The following is a 25,293-nucleotide window of genomic DNA, read 5'->3' on the forward strand; positions in this document are numbered from 1 at the left end:
AATTGGTTCACAAATTGTTTTTCTATTTTTTGCTGTATTTTTTTAACATATTAAGTGAAAACAGAGACTTTATAGCAGATGCACAAATGAGAGGATAAACATCTCAGAAAGCTTTGAAGCTGTATTGTTTTTTCTCCAATTTGTTTTGTATCTCTTGGACTACACACAGGATTTTCTGCTGATGAACACGGGCATAAGGCTTTTTTATTGGGTCATCTGGATCTGGTGAGAAAAGGTTCCATATCTGAAATCCTATGATAGCATTTTTCAGAGAAATAAGATTTTAAGAGAACCTAAAGTAGTAGAAACTTTTCCTGTGATATATCTGTATTTTAAAAGGGTTGACTTATTTTATCAGAAGGGTTCTGAAGGAAGTCTCAGAGTGTTTATTTAGCTAAAGCCAAGGCACTGTCACACAATTAGTCCTTTTAAAATGCCTTCAAACTGCGAGCAACCCAATACTTAAAGTTAATTCTTAAGAATGCAGTGCAGTGTACTCATAACATTTTCACATCTTTATTCTCTTGAATAACAGCTAATCATAACCCCATGGTCTGTGAGCGTATACCACAACAAGCCTAAAAGCCAGTGGAAATTACAATGTGTGTGCTTCAGTACAATCGATTTTGTTTGGGTTTATTTGTTTGTTTGTTTATTCCTGTTTACAGCAATCAAGCCATCGTGAAACAAAGTAAATCAATAGGATGATAATGTAGCCATTTACTGTACTTACAGACTTGCCTGTGACCATGTCTAAGACACGCCATATCCTACAATGCAATGCTCTTAATTTTTATTTCCCTTTGGATCAAAGTTGACATAACTCGCAGGTACTAGCAAATCCTACCATGCTACAAAATGAAACATTTATAAGAGATACACCTGGTACATATTTATAGTGAGCAGAAAAAGGACTTGCTTCAATTAAGCACGTGGATTCCCTCTTTGAAGAAAAAAAAAAAGTGTTACCTCATACCCATATAAATCCTGTGGTAAAATGTGCCTAAACCAAAACTCCCTTTACGTGCCATTACTTGTACATGCACATTAATGTTTCAGGCACAACTCTGAACAAGATACACAGACATATGCTGCTATGAATCTTGGAGAACACACTGTGCTTACATTTTTCAAGCTATGCAACAATTCCTGCAATAGATTTATGTTGTGCCAGAAAGGGACAATATATGGATATCCTGTGGGCATAGAACAACATATTTTCAATATACATCAAACAAACATAAGTAGACGAGTAAGTTACTGTTGGGTAAATTAGGAAGTGAACTTGCAGCATTTCAGCTGTTTGCAGTAGCATCCCATGCATGCATTATTACCTACTGCAGATACTACCAGGGCATCCTGTCAATCTTTCACTGAGATGTAAACATCATCTCTGGTAGAGGATACTGCAGAATAATACTGTATCACGGTCCACTGTGACAGAGTAAATGCTTTGCCACAAATTTACTCTGCAGCAGCTAGCTCATTAGAGAAAAATTAACAATAAAATTTGGTCAGCTAATTGCTATTAAGAGTTTGTGCATGTTCATTCCATAGGATGGAAAGTGCAGACTGGGGAGTCACATCCCTTTTCTGGGAAGCATGGGAGGATCAGGGTGACGCGCGGAAACAAACCTTACAACTCGAATAGAGTTATAAAGCAGGTATGTTTATTGCGGCGCCGGGTGCAAGGGGGATTTCTCCTCCTAACTTGCACACCCTTATGCTGAACCCGTAGTTATTTATAAGGTAAATCATACATATGCAAACTATGGGATGGACTAATACAATTTGTTCTAAGAATAGGTGTGACTATGTTAATTATTTCCGGGGCCTCATTATAATAAGTCTCCTCCTCCAGGCACATGCATATTTTCTCCTGGTGTTTTTCTTTGGGGGGGTTTCAGGGAGGAAGTCGGGAAGTCTCACAGTCACTGAATCGGTTCCCACCGATTGCTTTGCTGATAGGGGCCGTAAAGCTTCTTGCTATCTTCCTGTAATCGATCAGGATGTTCTCGTTTGTCTTCTGAGTGGTCTGACAGGGGCCGTAAAGCTTCTTGTTATCTTTCCTGTAATCGATCAGGATGTTCCTGTTTGCCTACGGAGTGTTCTTTTAAGGCTGGGGCCCACGTCCGCTAATTGAGCAATTCCTTTGTTTCTTTCCTCCCTTCCAAGGTTGAGATATACGTCCCTGGCATGATTAATCCTTCTATTTTCCATTTCAAATCCTTCTATTTTCTGTTTCAATCCCCCCTTTTCTTTGTCCATTTGTAAATTCTTTTACAATTGTCTAGAGTATACTTTCCCTCCCCATCTGGTTTCTAAAGTACTTCCCTGACTCCACTCTTTCACGGAGCTGATGCTTCTTCCATTGAATGTATTCATCTTTAGCCCCCTTGGTACAACACACAAAACATCTAGCTAATACACATATTAAAATTCCTAACATGAGTATTGCTACTAAAAGGATAAACAGTTGTCTAAGCCATGCCAGATTAGGTAACCATGAGGTTAACTTTTCCCAAAAGTCTGAGAACCCAAATGTGGTATCATCTTGTGCAGTCTGATGCAAAATCTGAGTTTTAGCTATGAGATTTTGTAAGTCTTTCTCTATCCTTCCGTTTTGGTTTACATACGAGCAACAGCTCTAATTAATCACTGCACATAAGCCTCCCTCTTTCCAAGTTAATAAATCTAATGCCATCCTATTTTGAGCAACCATGCTTGCTAATGACTGGACTTCTTGTTGAAGTGCCTGTATAGCATCGATTGTAGATTTCTCAAGCGCTTCTATGGTAGCTGATATGTTTACAATTGCTCTCTCCAGTTCACTAATGCCCAGGGATGGTATAAGCCACCTTATAAAGCTATGGTATCTTGTTCCCCTTGTCACTAGAGGGTTTTCTACCTCTCGAATTCTCCTCCAAGGTGTTCTCAACATACCTGAGGGAATGTCAGACTGATTAAACACTTTATCTTGACTAGTTAGATATCCTATCGTGCAAGTTCCCTTCCACCCTGCGGGGAGCTGTTTTCTGCTATACCCATCTCCACACAGCCACCAGTACCCTTTAGGCAATTTACAGGGTCCATTAGTTGCTGTCAGATTCGCACCTAGGAACTGTCCTGCCCAATACCATCCATACTCCCAAGAGTGTTCTTTTCCTTGGGAAATACCGCCAATTTTATATGTAGCTAATTGGGTCTTATTGCAGAAGTCAATGTATGTGACATTTATCCCTGTTAAATCCCAATTTCCTACATTAACAGTTGTCTTATTGATCCAGAACTTGCTCCATCCCCATGATGTCGACTTATTTACCGGCCCTTTGACCCTATATTCCCCATGTTCCCAGGTACAATTGTTATAGCTAACTAATAAAACAAATTGTTCTTCTTTCAGCACTTGTAAATCAAATCTGGGTCCTAAGGGGTAGATATTGTCATCGTACTCACAATACCCGTTTGCCTCATTTTCCCTTTTTGCCCAAAATTTGGGCCAGGTTCCATTGTCATAGTTCCAATTACTTGCTGCCACCCCATATAGAGGTAACTTCATTTCTCCTTTGGGTAGGGTGGTACATACCCAACAATCTGACAGATTAGTAGCCCTTACCAATGTTTCTAGATTTTGTGAATATGTATTCACATCCCATGTCCCTCCCCCTGAGATACAAAGTCCCGGCATGTTAACAATTATTAATGTCATTAATGTCCATCTTTTCGTTGGAGGCGAAGTTTCAAGGGTCCGGCCTGCGTTGATGTCCATTGGGGTTTTGGAGCTCTCTTGACTCGAGTCCAATGGATCCAAGCGGCTTGTTCCTTAATCTTTATGGCTGTGTGAGTGGTCAGCAGTACCTGGAAGGGACCTTCCCACTTTGGCTTTAGTGGTGAATCTGCAAAAGACTTGACATATACATAATCCCCAGGTTTGATCTCGTGTACTGGTCCATCCAGCCCACGAGCTCTTGTTCCCAGAACCAGCTTTTCTACCCCTCGGAGCTGTTTCTGTAAGTTTATTACATAATCTGTCAGTATTTCATTCCCCAACTCTGTGGATGTCCCGTCTTGTACACTATATGGCCTTCCATATAATATTTCAAAGGGGCTCAAACCTTCTTTGGTTCTGGGTTTTGTTCTTATCCTGAGAAGGGCTAATGGTAATGACTGAGGCCAGGCCAAGTTAGCTTCCTGGCCTAGATTCACAATCTGCATTTTGATTAAGTGATTCATCTTTTCTACCTGACCACTCGATCGTGGGTTGTATGGGGTGTGAAGTTGCCAATCTATACCCAATAATCTGCTTACTTTTGAAACAACCTTCGCAATGAAATGAGATCCTCGGTCCGAGGAAATCACTGCAGGAACCCCAAATCTTGGTATAATCTCTTGCATCAACACTTTAGTCACTTGTCTTGTTTTATTGGTTCGGCAGGGAAATGCCTCTGGCCATCCTGAAAAGGTATCTGTTAATACCAATAGGTATCGAAACCCCCCTTTTCTTGGAAGTTCTGAAAAATCAATTTGCCATTGTTGTCCTGGATAGTTTCCCTTTCCTATTTGGCCAAACTGGACTCTGGGACTTGTCTTAGGGTTGTTCTGTAAACATACCTCACACTGCTGAGTGACTTGTTTGACAGTGGCATATAGGTTCCGAGCACATATTAGCCTATTCAGGTATCTGTAAAGTGCCTCTGTTCCCCAATGGGATTTCCTATGTTCTGCCATGACCACAGCCCATAGTAACGAGAAAGGCACTATTATTTTTCCCTGTGGGGTTTTGGCCCATTTCCCTTCAATTTTCCCATTTAAGTCTTTGATCAATTTGTGATCGCCCCTAGAATATCTAGGTTCGTCGTCAATTTGTATCTTACCATCTGGGACCAAGGATTGTACCTCTGCATTACCCATCTCTGCCTCTCTTTTGGCTTCTCGATCCGCCAGTGCGTTGCCCAGTTCCGGAGCGGTATTCCCTTTTTGGTGAGCTGTGCAGTGCATGATAGCCACTTTGGTAGGCAGTAATACTGCATCTAAGAGTTTGAGAATTTCTTCAGCATGTTTTATGTGTTTCCCTTGTGTAGACAAGAGTCCTCTTTCTTTCCATACTGCCCCGTGAGCATGTACCACCCCAAAAGCATATTTAGAGTCTGTCCAGATATTTATCCATTTTCCTTTGGCTAATTCCAGTGCTCGGGTTAGTGCTATTATCTCAGCCTTTTGGGCTGATGTATTTGGGGCCAGGGCTTTGGACTCTGTTACCTTTTCTGTGGTGGTTACCACATAGCCAGCTTTGCGTATCCCCTGTTGAATGAAGCTGCTCCTGTCGGTGAACCAGGAATCCTCTGCATCTTCCAATGGTTCTTCTTTCAGGTCTGGTCGACTGGAGTACACAGCCTCGATTGTTTCCAAGCAGTCATGGGTCACTGATTCTCCTGCCGTTCCGCTGAGGAAAGAGGCTGGGTTGACAATATTAGTTACTGTTATTTCTACATCATCTTGCTCTATCAGGATAGCCTGGTACTTGAGAAACCTCTGAGGTGAAAGCCAATGCCCCCCTTTTACTTCCAGTACTGCTGAGACGGTGTGTGAAACCATAACTGTGATTTTCTGGCCTAGGGTGAACTTACGGGCCTCTTGGATGTTTATTACCACTGCTGCCACTGCTCTGAGACAGCTAGGCCACCCTTCACTTACTCCGTCGAGCTGTTTAGAGAAGTATGCCACCGCCCTTCGATAGGGTCCCAGATTCTGAGCTAGGACTCCTAAGGCCATTCCTTGCTTTTCATAGGAAAACAACCAGAAAGGTTTAGTAGTATCTGGTAATCCCAGGGCAGGTGCTTCCATTAACCTTTTTTTTAACTGATGGAAGTCTCTGTCCGCCTCCTTATTCCACACAATATTCTTTGAGTTAGGTTTTAATAACTCATATAGCGGCTTTACCAAGAGTCCGTAGTTATATATCCAGAGATGACACCATCCTGTCATTCCTAGAAAAGTTTGAAGTTCCTTAGACGTCTGTGGTCGAGGTGTCTGGCAAATGGCCTCTTTTCTCTCTTTCCCTAGTGTCCGTTGGCCTGCAGTTATTTCATATCCCAGATAAGTCACTTGCTGTCGGGCTATCTGTGCCTTCTGTGGAGAAACTTTATAGCCATTGAGTCCAAGAAAATTTAGTAGGCTTACAGTCCATTCTATACATATCTCCTTTGTGTCAGTGGCTAGTAATATATCGTCCACGTACTGCAATACTACTCCTGTCCCAGGCGGGCATTCCCACTGTTCTAGGTCTTTGGCTAGCTGATTTCCAAAAAGTGTTGGGCTATTTTTAAAGCCCTGTGGTAGCACAGTCCATGTAAGCTGTGTTTTCCTTCCAGATTCTGGGTTTTCCCATTCGAATGCAAATAAGAGTTGGCTCCCTGGGCTCAGAGGTAAGCAGAAAAAGGCATCCTTTAGGTCCAAGACGGTAAACCATGCCAATTCAGGTACCAATTTAGTTAGGAGAGTGTATGGATTTGCTACTACCGGATGTAAATCCTCAACAATTTTGTTGATAGCCCTGAGATTCTGTACTATGCGATAGCTACCATCCGGCTTTTTGACAGGTAATATTGGAGTGTTATGCTCTGATTCACATTCTTTCAGCAGCCCATACTCGATGAACTGGTCTATAGTTTGTCGGATCCCCTTCCTATCCTCTATCCTGAGGGGATACTGTTTGACTCTCACCAGTCGTGTTCCTTGTTTGGGTTTTATCACTATAGGGGAAGCACTTTTTGCTCTCCCCGGCACTCCCGAGGCCCATACCCCCGGATAAATTCAGTCTTTAATCTCCTCAGGCACTCCTGGAGTAATGGGAGTTCCTATCAGGGCCAAACTTAATACTTCAATTAGTTGATCTTCTCTTATCCGAAGTTCGATTTTTCCTTTTTTGAATTTAATTTCTGCTCCCAATTGTTCTAATAAATCTTGTCCTAGCAGGGGTTTCGGGGAGCTTGGCATATATAAGAATTTGTGTATCCCTAATTGTTTTCCCAGTTTGAACCTAAGAGGTTTGAGAAAATATGCCTTTTCACTCTGGCCAGTGGCTCCCTTTACTGTTACAAAATCAGTATCAATAGGGGTCAGGGCTTGATTCAAGACCGAGAACGTTGCTCCTGTATCTACCAAAAATTCTATTTCTTGTTGCTTTTTCCCTAGCCTTAGAGTAACCAGTGGATCCACTAGGGTGGATTCCCCAGGTCCCTGTCAATCTCTTTTAAAATGGGCCTGAATTCTTTGTCTTTTCGTTTCTTTGGACACTCGTTCTTCCAATGTCCCTTCTCCTTACACCATGCACATTGATCCCTTTCTAATGGTTTCCTAAAGTTCCCATTTCTTATTCCTCCTCCCTCTTGTAATGCTGCTACCAATGCCCGTTTGTCCTTTCTCCTATCCTCTTTTTCTCAGTTACTAAATACTCTCCATGCCTCATCTAACAGAGTCTCTAGATTTCTGCTTTCAGTTGTTCTTAGTTTTTGCAGTTTCCTCCGGATGTCACTAGCGGACTGTCCTATACAGAGAGACACTAACTGCTGAATTCCTATTTCTGATCCTGGGTCCAGGGGGGTGTAGCGTCTTATTGCATCTCGTAATTTGTCCAGGAATTCCGAGGGAGTCTCCTTTGGCCCTTGTCTTACAGCATATAGCACTGACCAATTAATGGTTTTCGGGATAGCTCTTTCCATCCCTTTTATAACCCAATCTCTATAACTGTGTAATGCTTCCAAGTGAATGTTCCTATTCGGGTCCCAGTGAGGGTCCTGCAAGGGGAAATATTCTTTAATGTCTTTTCCTGAATCTCTCAGGTGGTCCGTGGCTATATCTTGAGCAGTTTTCAAAATCTGTTGTTTTTCAGTTTCTGTCAGGTGATCTAATAATAACTGGATGTCACCCCAGTCAGGATTGTGCTGCTTTACCAGAAACTGAAAATGTTTAGTGACCCCTATGGGATCATTCCGATAATTTTTCGCCACGTTTTTCCAGGTTTCTAAATCAAATGAGGAAAAAGGGACTCTTATCAATAGTGGTCCTTCTGGACCCATGGCTTCCCTTAAGGGTGCCTGAATCAATGCCCGCCCTATTCCTTTTCGGGTACGGGAAGATACCAGACTATCAGGTGGGGTTCCGGAATCAGCTTCTCTATCCTCCTGGGAAACAGAATCCCCATTTTCGTCTCCCATTACCTTAACCGGCGGTAAGTAAGTTTTGAGTAAATCCCCTTCTTTAAAATCCCAAATCTTCCCAGGCTTTGTGCATCTCTGCCCTATGCTACAGGCCGAACAGCATCTTTTTATATTTCCCTTCATTTCTTTCCTTTTTTCTTTCTCTAAGGCTAATACCATCGGGTCTTGTGGAGGTAACAGCCTGCAGTCCCGTTGGTATTCTGGGTGGTTCCGAAGGGTGAAAAACATGTCTGCATATGTGACTTTGTCTCACTTTCCTTCTCTTCTAAGGAATAGCATTAATTGTAGTATGGTATTATAATTAAGGGTCCCATTGAAGGGCCATTTCTCCTGATCATCTAACTTGTAAAGAGGCCACCATTGATTACAATATTTAATTAAGGTTTTCTTGTCTACACTGCCACCTGGTGGGCCTCCGATCTCCTTCCAGTGTGCTAAAATACATCCTAGGGGACTCTTTTTCAGTATCCCGCCTCCCTGATTGTTGCCCATTTTCATGTTCTCCTCACCACCTTGATTAAGAGGTGACCCTGATCTCAGTATGTCTCTTAAGTGTTATACCTGTTTCCCTCCCGGGAAATGGTGCAACTATATCTCTGTTGCTACCTTGTCTCCAGGGGTAGGCTAATTCTCCACAGATTACTTGTTTCAACTCTCCCGCCCGCTCGATCTTTTCCCACTCAGTCCAGTTCTCACACTGTGGACACCAAAAATTGTCCCCCTGATCTACCCAAACCTCCGTATTACAAGCAAAACACTTTAAGATAAAAATAGGGTCACAAGATATCTCGTTATCCAAATGTTCAGGACACTGCCACTCAATATTTGGTTCACACGATGTTTCTTTACAGTCTGTCATACACTTCGTTCATCTCCGGCCGCTCTCCTCGTGGAGAACACAGAACCGCGGATCGGAACTCCACACTCGCTCCGCAGCAGTGCCACATCTCAATCACTCATTTCACTCATACAATAATCTCCACCTTATATTAGACAATAACACAGTAGTGGTACCTTATGACAAATACAACAAATAACAACTAGTATTACAATTCCACACACTAACACAAAAACCAAAATCGAGGGATCCCATACAAACATGACCCAAATTAGTTTCTCACCATTAGCCCAAGCTTGAGCATACCCTGGGGCGAGTACACCGACTCTCTACCTCGCGTAGGACATCTCCTCACGATTTACAGGTTCCCCTTCAGAAAAAAACCCAAACATACCTGGTCCGCAGTAGATGGTCCTTGTCTGTCCCCGCAGTGATCTGGATGAGTGAGGGAGTCCTCCCGAGAAATCTCGGGGGTACCCAGAGGAGTCCCGTCCTCAGCAGGTCCCGCAGCCAGACAGAGAGGGTCCCATCTGGGTCGCCAAATTGACATGTGGAAGCAAACCTTACAACTCGAATAGAGTTATAAAGCAGGTATGTTTATTGCGGCGCCGGGTGCAAGGGGGATTTCTCCTCCTAACTTGCACACCCTTATGCTGAACCCGTAGTTATTTATAAGGTAAATCATACATATGCAAACTATGGGATGGACTAATACAATTTGTTCTAAGAATAGGTGTGACTATGTTAATTATTTCCGGGGCCTCATTATAATAAGTCTCCTCCTCCAGGCACATGCATATTTTCTCCTGGTGTTTTTCTTTGGGGGGGGTTTCAGGGAGGAAGTCGGGAAGTCTCACAGTCACTGAATTGGTTCCCACCGATTGCTTTGCTGATAGGGGCCGTAAAGCTTCTTGCTATCTTCCTGTAATCGATCAGGATGTTCCTGTTTGCCTACGGAGTGTTCTTTTAAGGCTGGGGCCCACGTCCGCTAATTGAGCAATTCCTTTGTTTCTTTCCTCCCTTCCAAGGTTGAGATATACATCCCTGGCATGATTAATCCTTCTATTTTCTGTTTCAAATCCTTCTATTTTCCGTTTCAAGGGAGAAGCAGGAGGGCATGCTGCAGAACCTCCTTGCATAATATTGCGCTTCTCCCTCTCTCTTCCACAGACTTCCAAATCTTCCCTTGAGGGGAGCATTCTTTGGAAATTCCCTAAGTAAACCTTGCTTTTTTTCCCGGGGTTTTGTTTCTCTTCCTTAGGTTTTGCTCTGTGTGAATACATTATAGTCCTTAATATACATTTGGATAGTGGCAAGCATCTGTGTGTTTGGAAATCTCGAAGTTTCTGCCTGAAGGATAAATTGAAGCTTATATAAACAAGAACTTGTGATCTAATGTTTGAGCTTTTACTGACACAGATACGAAGACACACACAGATGCACACACATAAACCTCTATCGGAGGTTGCAAAAGACAGAAAAAAAAAGAGAAGAGGTAGAGGAAGAGATGAGATGTGTTAGCTGTCTATTTAATGTTTTTCACTCATGTAATATAGTCTGGCAAGCCTTTTTCCACAGTTCCACAAGACCTGTAAAAGCAATTATCTGTCATCATAACATGAATCAAGCTTGCAACTGCTGGGGTTCTGAAAAGCATGTCAAAGTTAATTGAAATTTAGGCAGTAAGTAGTTTTCACTTCCTGAGATAAGGTGTGTTTTCAGGGGAAGTTTGTTGCTATGTTAGCTTTAACTATTCTTCAGTTTCTTGTTAAAGGATTTGCGTTATTTCTATGGGTGGATCATAGTCTCATCCAATTATGACTTCAGTAGAGCCAAACTTTGTGTCATATGCTTTACTAGCCCATACTGGCTTGCACATTCCTCTCACTTCACAAGACAAAAAAAAAAAGTAAAAAAAATCCCCTCTCTCTCAAGTGATTACAAACACTACTTTGGAAGTATCAAATTTTACTGAAAGTTCATTTCACTCCAAGAATATCATTTTAGTGGTTTATTGGTGTATTGTTTTAGTAGCTACAATAAAATTGTTTGAAATCTGGCAAATTCTCAGCCCAGAAGCCAAATGCGAAATATTCCTACATTTTCTTGGCTAGTTATCTTCTAATCTCCTGATTGTAGAGCAGACTGCATTTGCTTTCACCTGTTTTTATACCCTTTTTAAAGTGATCTCTGGCTTACTGTTAACAACTGAAGGCATTCATGGCAATGGTACTAGTGCAAGTAATGTAAGACTATGGAAAGGAAACTGCACCTGAGTCCCCAGGGTATATTACATGTCTGATTCTCTTTTTAGCCCAGTTTTGCTCTAATATCATTGACTTGCAGTGGAGTTGATCCAGAACATGATCTTGTAAGATGATCAGCATCCTCAACCCTGACTGAAAGACTACACATGAAAATTAATTCTTCTCCATTGCGGGATCGAAACAGGGACTTTTGGAACTTCTTGGTGCCAAATCAGGAGAAATATAAAAATTACCATTTGACTTCTGGGGAGGTTTTTTTTAGACCTGATTATTTTGATATATTTGAAATTTTTGTTTTGATGTTGGCCCTTAGTTCTTTCTCTTGGGTTTCTTTTATTTCTCACATAAAGCAATTTTTTAGTTACTTTGAAGGGAAAAAATGTTCTGAAGAATTGATACAATGTTACTAAAAATCTGTTTTGTGATGTTTCTAGGCAAGATATACCAGCAATATAAATATGGCCTGTGGCTACTAAAGACATTTACAGAGTTAAACCCTAAATAAGAGAAGGAAGCCTTAGTCTTCCTGTCAAACCCCACATAACATAAAAGGCCAAAATAGCATTAAATAACAGTTGTAGGAAGATTTCCTCTCAAAAACACTAAGCCTCTTTGTGGCAGCCTCCTGCAGCTCCCATTTCATCTTCCCTCTGAATTCAGGCATTCCCCAAATGTTACTGAGGCAAGAGACAAACCAAGAGTGAGGATGCAAGTGAGGGTCACACTGACTCTAATCTAGCAATTCTGGCCAGTTACGAGGCTCCCAGGACTACTACAAGACCTGATATCACTACATGAGGCTTAAATTTAATCTCACTGAAGTCTTTAGTGTCCAAACTGATGCCATGGAAGTCAATCCAGTTTTTAGGGACAGAAAAATGGTTTAGACTGTACAGAATAGGCTTTCATAAACTAATACTTTGACCAGAACACGTTTCCTTATTTTAAATTTTTTTTCAATTGAGCCTGTACAAGACCTGCATGCCTGAGATCTACTCGGACTTGGGTATTCAGGGCTAACGCATAGAACTGAGCATCCTAAAATTGAGTCCAAGCCTGGGAAACTGGTGGAATTGCACTTGAGGAGAAGTAAAGCCTGACGTCGGAGCAGGTACCATTGAACAGGATGAGCAAAAGACAGGCATGCAGCTAACCCTGCAATGGTAGCATTGTCCTTTCCCACTGCTCTGCCAAATGCACTTATATGATTACAACAATTCTAGTGAAGCCCATCAAAATGTAATGGACATTTCGCAGGACAGACCTCGATGATAGAAATAGGCTAAATGAACTTTACTGGAAGTGTTCTTTCCCTGTAAACTAGTTATATTGTCCTCTTTCTTGCTTCTGGTGCAAGCTCTAATTTTGGACATACAAACAGTTTTCCAATTTTCCCCATCTTCTTTACCCTCTCCAAACTGTTGCATTTTTGAACACTGAAGCACACACATTATTTAAGTATTACATTTCTCTGATCTGGCCTGCAGCCATGCCCCCTAGGCAATGAGCTCACTGGATCTCATAAACTGTAGCAGAGTTAGACTAGGTCAGCATGTACCAGAGAGGATCTCTGAGAAGCCAGATGCTGCAGGAACTGTGGGTGGCAGTTCAGTAGGTGGCACCCTTTCCTATGGAGTTCACCTTGAAATGCCACTGCCTGGTGCGAACCAAGTTCAAGCTGCATTCCCAGTGCCACAGGTCCAATAGCGTCGCAAGCAGAGTGGTGAGTGTCTTCTCTCTTTTCCAGGGTCAGCACCATCTCTGCCAAGCCCCATGTGGGCACCGCTGGCAGTGTGTCCATCAGTGAGATGTGTCACCATGCAGTCACTCTGTGCGAGGTGCACCAAGTGGGCTTGGAGATGATGAGGCCCACACGCTCCACTGCCTGCTACCCCTGCCTGCCAAAGAAAACCTCTTGAGGAGAAGGGAAGAAGAAACCCAGGGAAGATCTCCCTCGGGGACATCAGGATCTCACAGGAGCTGGAAAGAGGGAAGCCAAGATTAAATCTGGACTAAATAATGAGATATGACTGGCCAAAAATCTTCCCAAAGTGTCAGGCAGATAAAAGTTGTGTAGCTTCCAGCCCCGTCTGCAACTCTTTGGTTGTGTTGCTCTGCATCATCTGCGGCTGTGTTTTGTCTTCCCTTGAAAAGGCTTAGAATCATAGAATCACAGAATCATAAAATCGTCTAGGTTGGAAGGGACCTTTAAGATCATCAAGTCCAACCATTAACCTAAAACTGCCAAAACCACCACTAAGCCATGTTCCTAAGCACCACGTCTACCTGTCTTTTAAATACTTCCAGGGATGGTGATTCAACCACTTCCCTGGGCAGCCTGTTCCAATGCTTGATAACCTTTTCTGTGAAGAATTTTTTCCTGATATCAAATCTAAACCTCCTGTGGCGCAACTTGAGGCCATTTCCTCGTCCTATCGCTTGTTACTTGGGAGAAGAGACCAATCTAGCTTGTCCAGATCCCTCTGTAGAGCCATCCTACCCTCAGACAGATCGACACTCATGCCCAACTTGGTGTCGTCTGCAAACTTACTGAGGGTGCACTCAGTCCCCTCCTTTCTAGGTAGTTGTAGACAGCAAGAAGGTCTCCCCTCAGCCTCCTTTTCTCCAGACTAAACAATCCCAGTTCCCTCCGCTGCTCCTCATAAGACTTGTTCTCTAGACCCCTCACCAGCTTTGTTGCCCTTCTCTAAACACACTCCAGTACCTCCATGTCCCTCATGTAGTGAGGGGCCCAAAACTGAACACAGTACTCAAGATGCTTCCTTATCAGAACTGAGTATGGAGGTACAATCACTTCCCTAGTCCTGCTGGCCACACTGTTTCTAATACAAGCCAGGATGCTGTTGGTCTTCTTGGCCATCTGGGCACACTGCTGGCTCATATTCAGCCAACTGTCGACCAACATCCCCAGGTCCTTTTCTGCTGGGCAGCTTTCCAGCCACTCTTCCCCGAGCCTGTAGCTCTGCATGAAGTTATTGTGACCCAAGTGCAGGACCCGGCACTTGGCCTTGTTGAACCTCATCCCATTGGCCTCGGCCCATTGATCCATCCTGTCCAGATCCCTCTGTATAGCCTTCCGACCCTCAAGCAGATCAACACTCCTGCCCAACTTGGTGTCGTCTGCAAACTTCCTGAGGGTGCACTTGATCCCCTCGTCCAGATCATTGATAAAGATATTAAAGAGAACAGGCCCCAATACTGAGCCCAGGGGAACACCACTCATGAGTGTCTGCCAACTGGATTTAACTCCATTCACCACCACTCTCTGGGCCTGGACGTCCAGCCAGTTATTTACCCAGCGAAGCTTACGCCCATCCAAGCCATGAGCAGCCAGTTACTCCAGGAGAACTCTGTGGGAAACAGTGTCAAAGGCTTTAGTAAAGTCCATGTAAACAACATCCACAGCCTTTCCCTCATCCACTAAGTGGGTCACCTTGTCATAGAAGGAGAACAGGTTAGTCAAGGAGGACCTGCCTTTCATGAACCTATGCCGACTGGGCCTGATTACTTGGTTCTCCTGCATGTGCCATGTGATGGCACTCAAGATGATCTGCTCCATAACCTTCCCCAGCGCCAAGGTCAGACTGACAGGCCTATAATTACCCAGATTCTCCTTGCGGCCCTTGTAGATGGGCATCACATTTGCTAACCTCCAGTCAACTCGGACCTCCCTGGTTAGCCAGGACTGCTGATAAATGATGGAAAGCGGCTTGGTGAGCACTTCTGCCAGCTCCCTCAGTACCCTTGGGTGGATCCCATCTGGCCCCATAGACTTGTGTGCATCTAAATTCTGTAGCAGGTCACTCACCATTTCCCCTTGGATTATGGGTCTTTCATTCTGCTCTGTCCTCGTCTTCTAGCTCAGGGGTCTGGGTACCCAGAGAACAACTGGTCATACTACTAGAGACTGAGGCAAAGAAGGCATTAAGTACCTCAGCCTTTTCCTCATCCTTGGTCACTATGTTTCCCTCCCCTCCGTCTAATAAAGGAGGGAGATTCTCCTTAGTCCTCCTTTTGTTATTAATGTATTTATAGAAACATTTTTTATTGTCCTTAACAGCAGAAGCCAGATTAAGTTCTAGTTGGTCTTTGACCCTTCTAATTTTCTCCCTGCAATGCCTCACAACATCTCTGTAGTTTTCCTGAATGGCCTGCCATTTCTTCCATAGGCCATAAACTCTCCTTTTCTTCCTGAGTTCCAGCCAAAGCTAGCTCTCCGTTCAGCCAGGTCAGTCTTGTTCCCTGACGGTTCATTTTTCATCACATGGGGACAGCCTGCTCCTTTGCCTTTAAGACTTCCTTCTTGAAGAATTCCCATCCTTCCTGGACTCCTTTGCCCTTCAGGACTGCCTCCCAAGGGACTCTGTCAACCAGACTCCTAAACAGGTCAAAGTCTGCTCTTCTGAAGTCCAAGGTGGCAGCTCTAATAACCCCCCTGCTTACTTCTCCAAGATTCAAAAACTCGCTCATTTCATGATCGCTATGCCCAAGACAGCCTCCAACTGTCACATCCCCCGCAAGTCCTTCTCTGTTCGTGAACAACAGGTCTAGCAGGGCGCCTTCCCTAGTCAGCTCCCTCACCAACTGTGTCAGGACGTTACCCTCAACACATTCCAGGAACCTCCTAGACTGTTTCCTCTCTGCTGTATTGTATTTCCAGCAGACATCTGGTAAGTTGAAGTTCCCCATGAGGACAAGGGCTACCGATCATGAAACTTGTTATCTTTCTCTTCATCTTGGTTTGGCAGTCTATAACAGACTCCCACCATGATATCTGCCTTATTGGCCCTCCCCTAGATTCTTACCCATAAACACTAAACCCTCTTGTTACTCATTAAGTTCTAGACATTCATAACACTCCCTAACATACAGGGCCACTCCACTGCCTCTCCTTCCTTGCCTATCCCTTCTGAAGAGTTTATAGCCATCCATTGCAGCACTCCAGTCGTGCGAGTCATCCCACCACGTTTCCATGATGGCAACTACATCACAGTTTTCCTGCTGCACAATGGCTTCCAGCTCCTTTTGTTTGTTGCCCATGCTGCATGTATTAGTGTAGATGCACTTCAGTTGGGCTAATGGTCCTGCCACCTTTTTGCTGAAGAAGCCTTAATTCCTACCTGTCCATTCCCAGGCTCTGCCGTAGTTTCTAACCCATCAATAACCCTTGCATCTTTGCTTCCACATGGATCTCCATGCCCTACCTTCACTGAGACAGCAGACCGAAGGACCTCACTAGCATACTGTCCCACAAACATTGGCACACCACCCCCAGGCTTATATCTAGTGAGCCTGGTTTCATCCCCTTCCCCCTTCAAATTTAGTTTAAAGACTTAAAGCTTTCTGACTGCTATAGACACTGAGAATGTAAACCAGTGTCCAAAACTCAAACGTTAGCATTTCTTTCCCACAAAATTTAAAGTAAAAGGGCTCCCCAACCGAATGGCTTCCCAATTTTTTTGCTCTGGAGACCATTCATGCGAAAAGAAAAAAATTGCCTTCTTGAGCATTCAGTTCCCTTCCCCAAGATCTGTCAGGTATGGCATAGCTCCAAAAATGTTTAATTCCCCAGACCACCTGGGAGAGCCCCACAAACCACTGTTGGTTCATAGACCGCAGTCTGAGCACTGCTGTGTTAAGCTACTGGTTAAAGAAAAGGAAATTAAACACATAAAACTTAAAATAGCATTGCATGCGAGTCATGGCTCCACATTAAGTAATGCTCTTACAGAGCGCTTGTCTTGTCCCCCTGGATGAAAGCTCCCCACTTTCTGTCTCTAGTCTCTATCTCTTAGTAATAAATATCATGTTTTATTATTACAGAAATGAAAGAAATGCTAATGCTTTGTCTGAGAAGCAATGAAGTGTTAGAAATAGAAATATAATGACGTGTACAACCAAATACAGCACTCATATTTCTGCTACTGACATGCAATGAATTCTTTAAATTTCCATTGAAGCCCATTTAAATGAGATCTGCCAAAGAATACCTTTTTCACATTCTCCCTTTTCAAAGTGCATCCTAGTGCAACCAGAGTCTGTCTCTTTGTTCATTTAATATTGGGCTGTAACAAGCTTGCTTCAGCCCTGCCTGCTAAGTGGTAGGGTCATGCAGAGAAAGGGTCTAGTGGCCACAGGTTTGTGCAGCTCCCTGTCTGATTTTTAAGCCGTTTTTAAATGATCTAATTTTCATTATTGCAGACTCAGGCTTTAAAAAAAAATATTTAGACCTGGGGAAAGGCTGCCATGCAACAATGGTCCATTACAATTTATTATTATTATTTATCTTTCATCACCAGATTACAAATATTATCCCCTCAAACCCCAGATCTGAAGACACACAACACAGAATACCACCTTACAGACAACATCAGGAGAAAGCTTTTTTCCTTGGCATCCTCCCACTTTCAGGTGCTGGACCCAACATACCCTGCTAGTTTGCAGGGCTGTTTGTGAAATAGTCACATCCGTATCCGGATATCTCAGTGCAGACCCTGCCTGTTGATGTGCATGGAGTGAACAGAGCTCTGGATTTGGCTAATTTCTTCTGAGAAGCAACAGGGCCAAGGTCTGGATCTGGCGCACTTGGACCTAGTCCCAGCACTGGGTGGGGTGAAGGGGAAGGGTCAGAATAACTGCCTGCCAGCAGGGATATGAAAAATTGAAGCGTCAAAAATATGGTTTGTGATGCACACAGGATAATTGTCAGCCCTTTGGAGTGATATTTTCAGCTCAGTGCCTCATCCCTAAAGTTATTGGTTACCTTCTCTCAGTGTTGCACTGGAAGTGCAGATAGACAAGGCAGGACTGCCAAATCCTTCAGTTGCATGAGGTGCATGGAGCTTGGCTAGCTGGCAAGCAGCTGGCTGTGCTATCACAGCAGTGGGGCATTGCTCTCTGCCCTTCCCACCTCAGGGCTGGGATCTTAGCAGCTGCCTGCCAACAGAAAGGCAAGATTTCTAACTTCTGTGCTTCCAGGTATCTTCACATGAGCTGCTGCTTTTGTGTTATCACTTTCTGAGAGCACAACTTGGTTCACTTTTATTGTTTAGAAAAAAAATGAACTATAATGACATTTCAGTTGTAACAGGAATAATTGATGGTAATAATATTTTTTCAACAGAATTCTCAGAATCACTGTTTAATATGCAGATATAGAAAAGTTCAATATTCCTCCAGCAAAGTGAACAGGATATATAACATTTTTTATAGTAACAAGTGCACATTTTCTTTGGCTACTTTTAGCAGATTTTCATATCAGTGTAATGCAAATGAAATGTCAAACTGCTGTTCACTGTCAGATACTTTATTATTTACACTTGGAGAAAAGGTTCAGAAAGTAATTAATCTTGCATTTCTAATTTTTACTTTGATTAGGCATTTGAGGCATCTTAGTAATGCTAGAGGTAGCAAACAGAAAATTATTAAGAAAGCACTGGAAAACCACTTCCAGAGTTTCTGGCATGAAGTGTGGAACTTGTGTCCCTGTCATGTGGGGCAAAGTTAGCATAGAGCCTGGTGGAACAGTTTTTTCCCATGAGCTTGGCTTCTGAATTTGTTGGCCTCAATACATGACATCAGCATTAGAACAGGTGACATACCTAAGGGAGGGTATCTGTGAAAGGACAGCGATCTGTCCAGAGCTGCAGAGAATCCACAGAGCAGCTGCCCACTGCAACCACTGCCCAGATTGAATTCAAAGCTGAGGCTGAATGGACAGGGATGGAGACCCACAGAAGGACCCAAGAACCTTGTACATCTCTGTGATCCAGCGACATGTGCAGAGCAAGAGCTGGAGATGCTCCTGTTTGGAATTTGAGGCCTGGCAACTTTTATGTCCATATGGACGTTAAGGAATGCCAGAATTTGGGTAATGGCCAGAACCTGGGGAAAGCCAAATATCCCAGAACACCAGGGGTCAAGCTCCAGAACAAAAATGTTATGCTAAATGGAGACATTGTAGTATAAGCAGAAATACTATTAAATAATTCCAGAGCTTGAGAATGGGTTACAAAATGCATATGGACATAGCCCACAGCAAAACTATTCAATGGATATTTAATACTTTCTAAGTTAGTTCCATCATCTCCCCCATCTTAGTACTGCTTAGTACTACTCTTTGGCATATGGATGTCTGGATTACTGTGGGAGCTAAATGAACCCTTAACCATAATATGTAATGGTGTGGTATTCCCTTGTTTATTTCATGGAAAACAGGGCATGGTAGAACTTACAACTTTCTTGCTTTTTTACATGGCTCTGTTCACTCCATGCACCTGGGGCCTTTTGATGATTCATTTTAATGTGTCAACACATACTTGTACACAGACTGAGATTGTGATAGAGAAGCACTTCAGTGTGAGTATCCAGGGATCTATGCCAAATCAGTTGTTGACAGTGACAGAGTGACAAATGCTGTCAATATTGTATAATGTGGGGAAAAAAACCACAAACTACTGGAAATTTCAGTAAAACAGTTTTTCCAAAAGTATGGTGATATTAGCAAAAAGTCCCCCAAACATATATTTCCCTTGAAGAATGTAGATGGTTTCAGTACTTAAAGTCAAGCACATGCATATGTTCTGTGGTGATCCAAAACTGTTACCATTGAATGTGTACGGCTTTATCTCAGTTCCCCTTCTATTATGACAATTTACATAAGATTTATGATTTCCTGTAGATCTATGACATACGCCAGACTGTCATTCTTTGTAACTAGATAGCTGAATATTTAGCATCATACCTAGAACGTGCATTGATGGTACTCAGTAAGTTTTGCTGAAATGTAATTCCTTATAAGGATATGCAGTACCCAGTAAAGAAGAGGGATCCAGGGATGGAAAATAACATCTCCTGTTATTCCAAAGTACTAAAGGCTGGCTTCAGAGTGTATTTTCAGTTTTGTTTCTTTACCTTTAGGAGCACACGTTACTTTTATTAGATAGGCAGACAAACAGACAGATAGATAGCTATGGCTAAAAGTACCATAACAGAAAAACAATGTTTTTCATTTAAATTGTTTTGCTTTTCAGTCAGCTTGTCTTACTCAAAAGCAACAGAAGACCCTTGACTTCATTTATATTTCAAAGCATAGTCACTCTTTGACATCTGTTTTGGTGGAAGTTTAAACTACTTTGCTGACTTTTTTACTTTATATAAATGTTTAAAGACAATTCAATAAAGTACAATTTCTTTGGGACAGGTACTATCATACTGTGATGACTGGAGGGTGGCCAATGTGACGCCCATCTACAAGAAGGGCCGGAAGGAGGATCCAGGAAACTATAGGCCTGTAAGCCTGACCTCGGTACCGGGAAAGATCATGGAGAGGATCATCTTGAGTGAGCTCTCACGGCAAGTGCAGGGCAGCCGAGGGATCAGGGCCAGCCAGCATGTGTTTATGAAAGGGAGGTCCTGCTTAACCAACTTGATCTCTTTCTATGACCATGTGACCCGCCTTCTCGATGCGGGGAAGGCTGTGGATGTTGTCTACCTGGACTTTGGTAAGGCCTTTGACACCGTCCCCCACAGCATTCTCCTGGAGAAGCTGGCGAATCATGGCATAGACAAGTGTACTCTTCACTGGGTAAAAAACTGGCTGGATGGCCATGCCCAGAGAGTTGCGATTAATGGGGTGAAATCCAGTTGGCAGCCAGTCACCAGTGGTGTCCCTCAGGGCTCAGTTTTGGGGCCAGTCTTGTTTAATATCTTTATTGATGATCTGGATAAGGGGATTGAGTGCACCCTCAGGAAGTTTGCAGATGACACCAAACTAGGTGGGAGTGTTGATCTGCTTGAGGGTCAGAAGGCTCTACAGAGGGATCTGGACAGGTTGTATCAATGGGCCAAGGCCAATGGGATGAGGTTCAACAAGGCCAAGTGCCGGGTCCTGCATTTCGGTCACAACAACCCCAGGCAACGCTACAGGCTCGGGGAAGAGTGGCTGGAAAGCTGCCCAGCAGAAAAGGACCTGGGGGTGTTGGTGGACAGCCGGCTTAACATGAGCCAGCAGTGTGCCCAGGTGGCCAAGAAGGCCAACGGCATCCTGGCCTGTATCAGGAATAGCATGGCCAGCAGGAGTAGGGAAGTGATCGTGCCTCTGTACTCGGCCCTGGTGAGGCCTCACCTCGAGTGCTGTGTTCATTTCTGGGCCCCTCACTACAGGAAGGACATTGAGCTGCTGGAGCGTGTCCAGAGGAGAGCCACCAAGCTGGTGAGGGGTCTAGAGGACAAGTCATATGAGGAGAGGCTGAGGGAACTGGGCATGTTTAGTTTGGAGAAGAGGAGGCTGAGGGGGGACCTCATTGCCCTCTACAACTACCTGAAAGGAGGTTGTAGAGAGGTGGGTGTTGGCCTCTTCTCCCAAGGGAATAATGACAGAACCAGAGGAAATGGTCTGAAGTTGCGGCAGGGGAGGTTTAGATTAGATATTAGGAAGAATTACTTTAGTGAGAGAGTGGTCAGGCACTGGAACAGCCTGCCCAGGGAGGTGGTGGAGTCGCCATCCCTGGAGGTATTTAAGAAACGTGTAGACATGGCACTTCAGGGCATGCTCTAGTGCCCGAGATTGTTGGTTTGTGTCTGTTTGTGGGTGGGTGTGGTGTGTGGTGTTTTTGTTTTTGTGGGTTTTTTTTTTTTGTTGGTTGCACTCGATAATCTCAAAGGTCCCTTCCAGCCATGAAGATTCTGTGATTCTGTGATTCTATGTCAGTTTGAGGTAATCATTGCCATGCCTGCTTACATGTTTCTAATGCCATTTGACAGGTGTCACTGACTTTTATGAAAAGCTTTGAGGCATTTTCTCATAAACTCTGTTTGGAATTACTGTACATTTCTCTTTCCTGGCCTCTGGCTGAATCTTACAATGTAAATAGGTTCATATGGCTGGCACAGAGAGGGATAATGTGTATATTACTAAAGCAAATACTTCAAAGGGGTATGCACATTTTCAACCAAAATTAAGAACAGGAGAGGCCTGTGTAGTCACCTTTCTTTTTTTCTTTCCCTTTTTTTCCTAGCTCCCTCTTTAAATGAAGAATGTCTGGGGTGAACCTTTCCAAAGAATTCTTTTAAATAATGTAAATAAAGTTATGTGTTATCTTACTTGGATATTTTCTTCTCTTGAAATTGTTGATATTGAGACATAACAGCTAAGCAAACAAATTAGGGATGTTAGAACTTCTCAGATATATCTATTACTGAATTATCAGCATGTTGAGTCAAGAAAAAATAGAAATGCCAGTACTTGTTATTAACTTTGAAATAAATTTTTTTAAAAATATGAGTACCAGAAAAAAAGTCAACTATACAAATACTTTTAAAAACACTGAAAAGCTTCATACAGTAAAACACCAAATCTGTCATATGTAACTGCTATTGGAGCAACCTATATTCATTAACATCTTATTCCCATTTAAAGTTAAGAACTGTAAATGAATTCATGACATGAAGAAGTTCATGTAACATACAATATGACTTTATACACTCCTAATGTACTTTAGAAGAGTCAAAAGAAGTATTCTGTTATTTCATTTCAGACTGGGAATGAAAACTATGCAACAGCAAATATTTTTTTTTAAAGCTTTCACTGCAGCTAAGGAGACACAACTGTTTGAAATGAATTGCACTTGATCTCAACAACACTGAATTTGGTCTGTAAGCACCAGTACAATGGATGTGCCCCAATTGCTATATTGCTATTACAGTTATTTTGTATTGCAATCACAAATAGCTTTTTTTTTTTTTTTTTGCTTGGGAAAGGCCCAGAAAATATTTATCTCAATTTAGAGTGGATAGACCTCAAGGCTTTCTGAGACAGAAATGACAGGAATTAAAAAATATTTAAAACTTTCTTCTATAGTTCACACTAAATTATTTGATGCCAGATGTGTACGCATCTGGGGTTTGACCAAAGCTGTCCACTTAATAGCTTTTTCCTTCTCTTTTCTTCCTCCAGCATGTACTCTGGGTACTACTTCTGGGGTTATTGACAAAACATCAACTTAGATTTTAAAGGAAAACTTGAAAATCTTTTACTTCTGAAGCCCCAGTGGTTATTGGGGAAAAAGCTCAGATATAACCATTTTAAGAGTATCTGTTCAGATAGAGAATAGCAGCCCTGCAGCAGCTGTTGTCCTGCATACAGACAGGATGTGGGTAATCCTGATCCCCTGCATGAATGTATAAGGCATTTTATAACCGAGTTTTTCTAGGGCCACTCCTTTTCAGCCACAGCAACACAGCAGATGAAGAATATGCACCAACATCCAGACAGCAACACCTCTTGTCTAAAAGCAATTTGTTGGAAACAAATATTGCAACACTATTTTTATCTCACAGATAATACATCCTCTCATTCCTACTACATGTAAATAAAATAAAAAATCAGCAAACTGCTTTTCCTTAATAGAATTATGTGCGAAACATTAAACAAAGTGAATAATAATTATGAAGTGACGAGAAAAATAATGTTATGCTTATATTTATAGAAGATGAAAATCCTAAAATATCATCTGCAAATTGTGCATCATGCAGCATCTGATAGCTTTGCTTTTTTTCTCGGAATATTAAGAAAATATGGTTACACCGGCTGAAAGCAAATGCTACTTTAACCTTCTGTATGCTGTGGAAGAGAATCATCTTCGGTTGCATCCTGTAGGTATGATCTATAGCCTATTGAAGTCTATAGAAATCATTATACTATTTCAGTGAAGAGCTGGATCAGGCCCTGAAGTGGGTACTTCAGAAGAACAATAAAGATGGGATTTGATAGTTTATTTAAGTCAGAAAGTCACAAGGACCTGAATTACAGCATAGTAAAGAAACATGTCTTCCTAATGGTAGGAATGTAAGGAACATCTGTTGAGACAAATTGGAAAGATGCTATCGATGCAAACATTGGGCAACATAATACACCTAGAGAAATAGTATGGGGGACCACTCACACTAAAAGCAGATGCTGAACTAAAGTCTGAGTATCTTTGAATCATTACGGAATCACGGAATTGTCAGAGTTGGAAGGGACCTCTAGAGATCACCTAGTCCAACTCCCCTGCCAAAGCAGGATTGACTAGAGCACATTACTCAGGACTGCATCCAGGCGGGTCTTGAAAATCTCCAGAGAAGGGGACTCCACGACCTCCCTGGGCAGCCTGTTCCAGCGCTCTGTCACCCTCACCGTAAAGTTCTTCCTCATATTTGAATGGAACTTCCTATGTTCCAGCTTGTGCCCATTGCCCCTTGTCCTATCGCTGGAAACCACTGAAAAGAGTCTGGCTCCATCATCCTTCAACCCACCCTTTAGATACTTGTAAACATAGATAAGGTCTCCCCTCAGCCTTCTCTTCTCCAGGCTAAAGAGCCCCAGCTCTCTCAGCCTTTCTTCATAAGGGAGATGCTCCAATCCTTGAATCATCTTTGTTGCCCTATGTTGGACTCCTTCCAGTAGTTCCCTGTCTCTTGAACTAGGGAGCCCAGAACTGGACGCAGCATTCCAGTTGTGGCCTCACCAGTGCAGAGTAGAGGGGGAGAATGACCTCCCTCAACCTACTGGTCACACTCTTCCCTATGCAGCCCAGGATTCCATTGGCCCTCTTGGCAACAAGGGCACATTGCTGGCTCATGGAAAGTTTGCTATCCACCAGGACCCCCAGATCCTTCTCCTCAGTAGTGCTTTCAGAAGATCCATCCCTAACCTATATTGGTGCCTGGGGTTCTTCCTCCCCAGGTGCAGGACCCTACACTTGCCCTTGTTGAACCTCATTAGGTTCTTCTCTGCCCAGCTCTCCAGCCTGTCCAGGTCATGCTGGATGGCGGCACAGCCCTCTGGAGTGTCGGCCAGCCCTCCCAGTTTGGTATCATCAGCAAACTTGCTGATGATACACTCTGTCCCTTCGTCCAGGTCATTGATTAGAAATTGGTGTTTTTTTTAAAAAGCTAAGAATCAAAT

General features: G+C 43.0%; 1 protein-coding gene across 1 annotated transcript in view; it reads right to left on the bottom strand.

Annotated features, from left to right (window-relative positions):
- Positions 1 to 2,290: 2,290 nt before the first annotated feature.
- Positions 2,291 to 25,293, bottom strand: part of LOC141476589 (syncytin-2-like) — a 99,075-nt gene continuing 76,072 nt past the window's right edge. Inside the window, 1 exon segment of the mRNA XM_074165354.1 lies at positions 2,291 to 3,165. Within this exon segment, the coding sequence (XP_074021455.1) occupies positions 2,291 to 3,165 (875 nt within the window).

This window comes from Numenius arquata, chromosome W (assembly GCF_964106895.1).
Source record: "Numenius arquata chromosome W, bNumArq3.hap1.1, whole genome shotgun sequence".
In the NCBI taxonomy this organism is placed as follows: Eukaryota; Metazoa; Chordata; class Aves; order Charadriiformes; family Scolopacidae; genus Numenius; species Numenius arquata.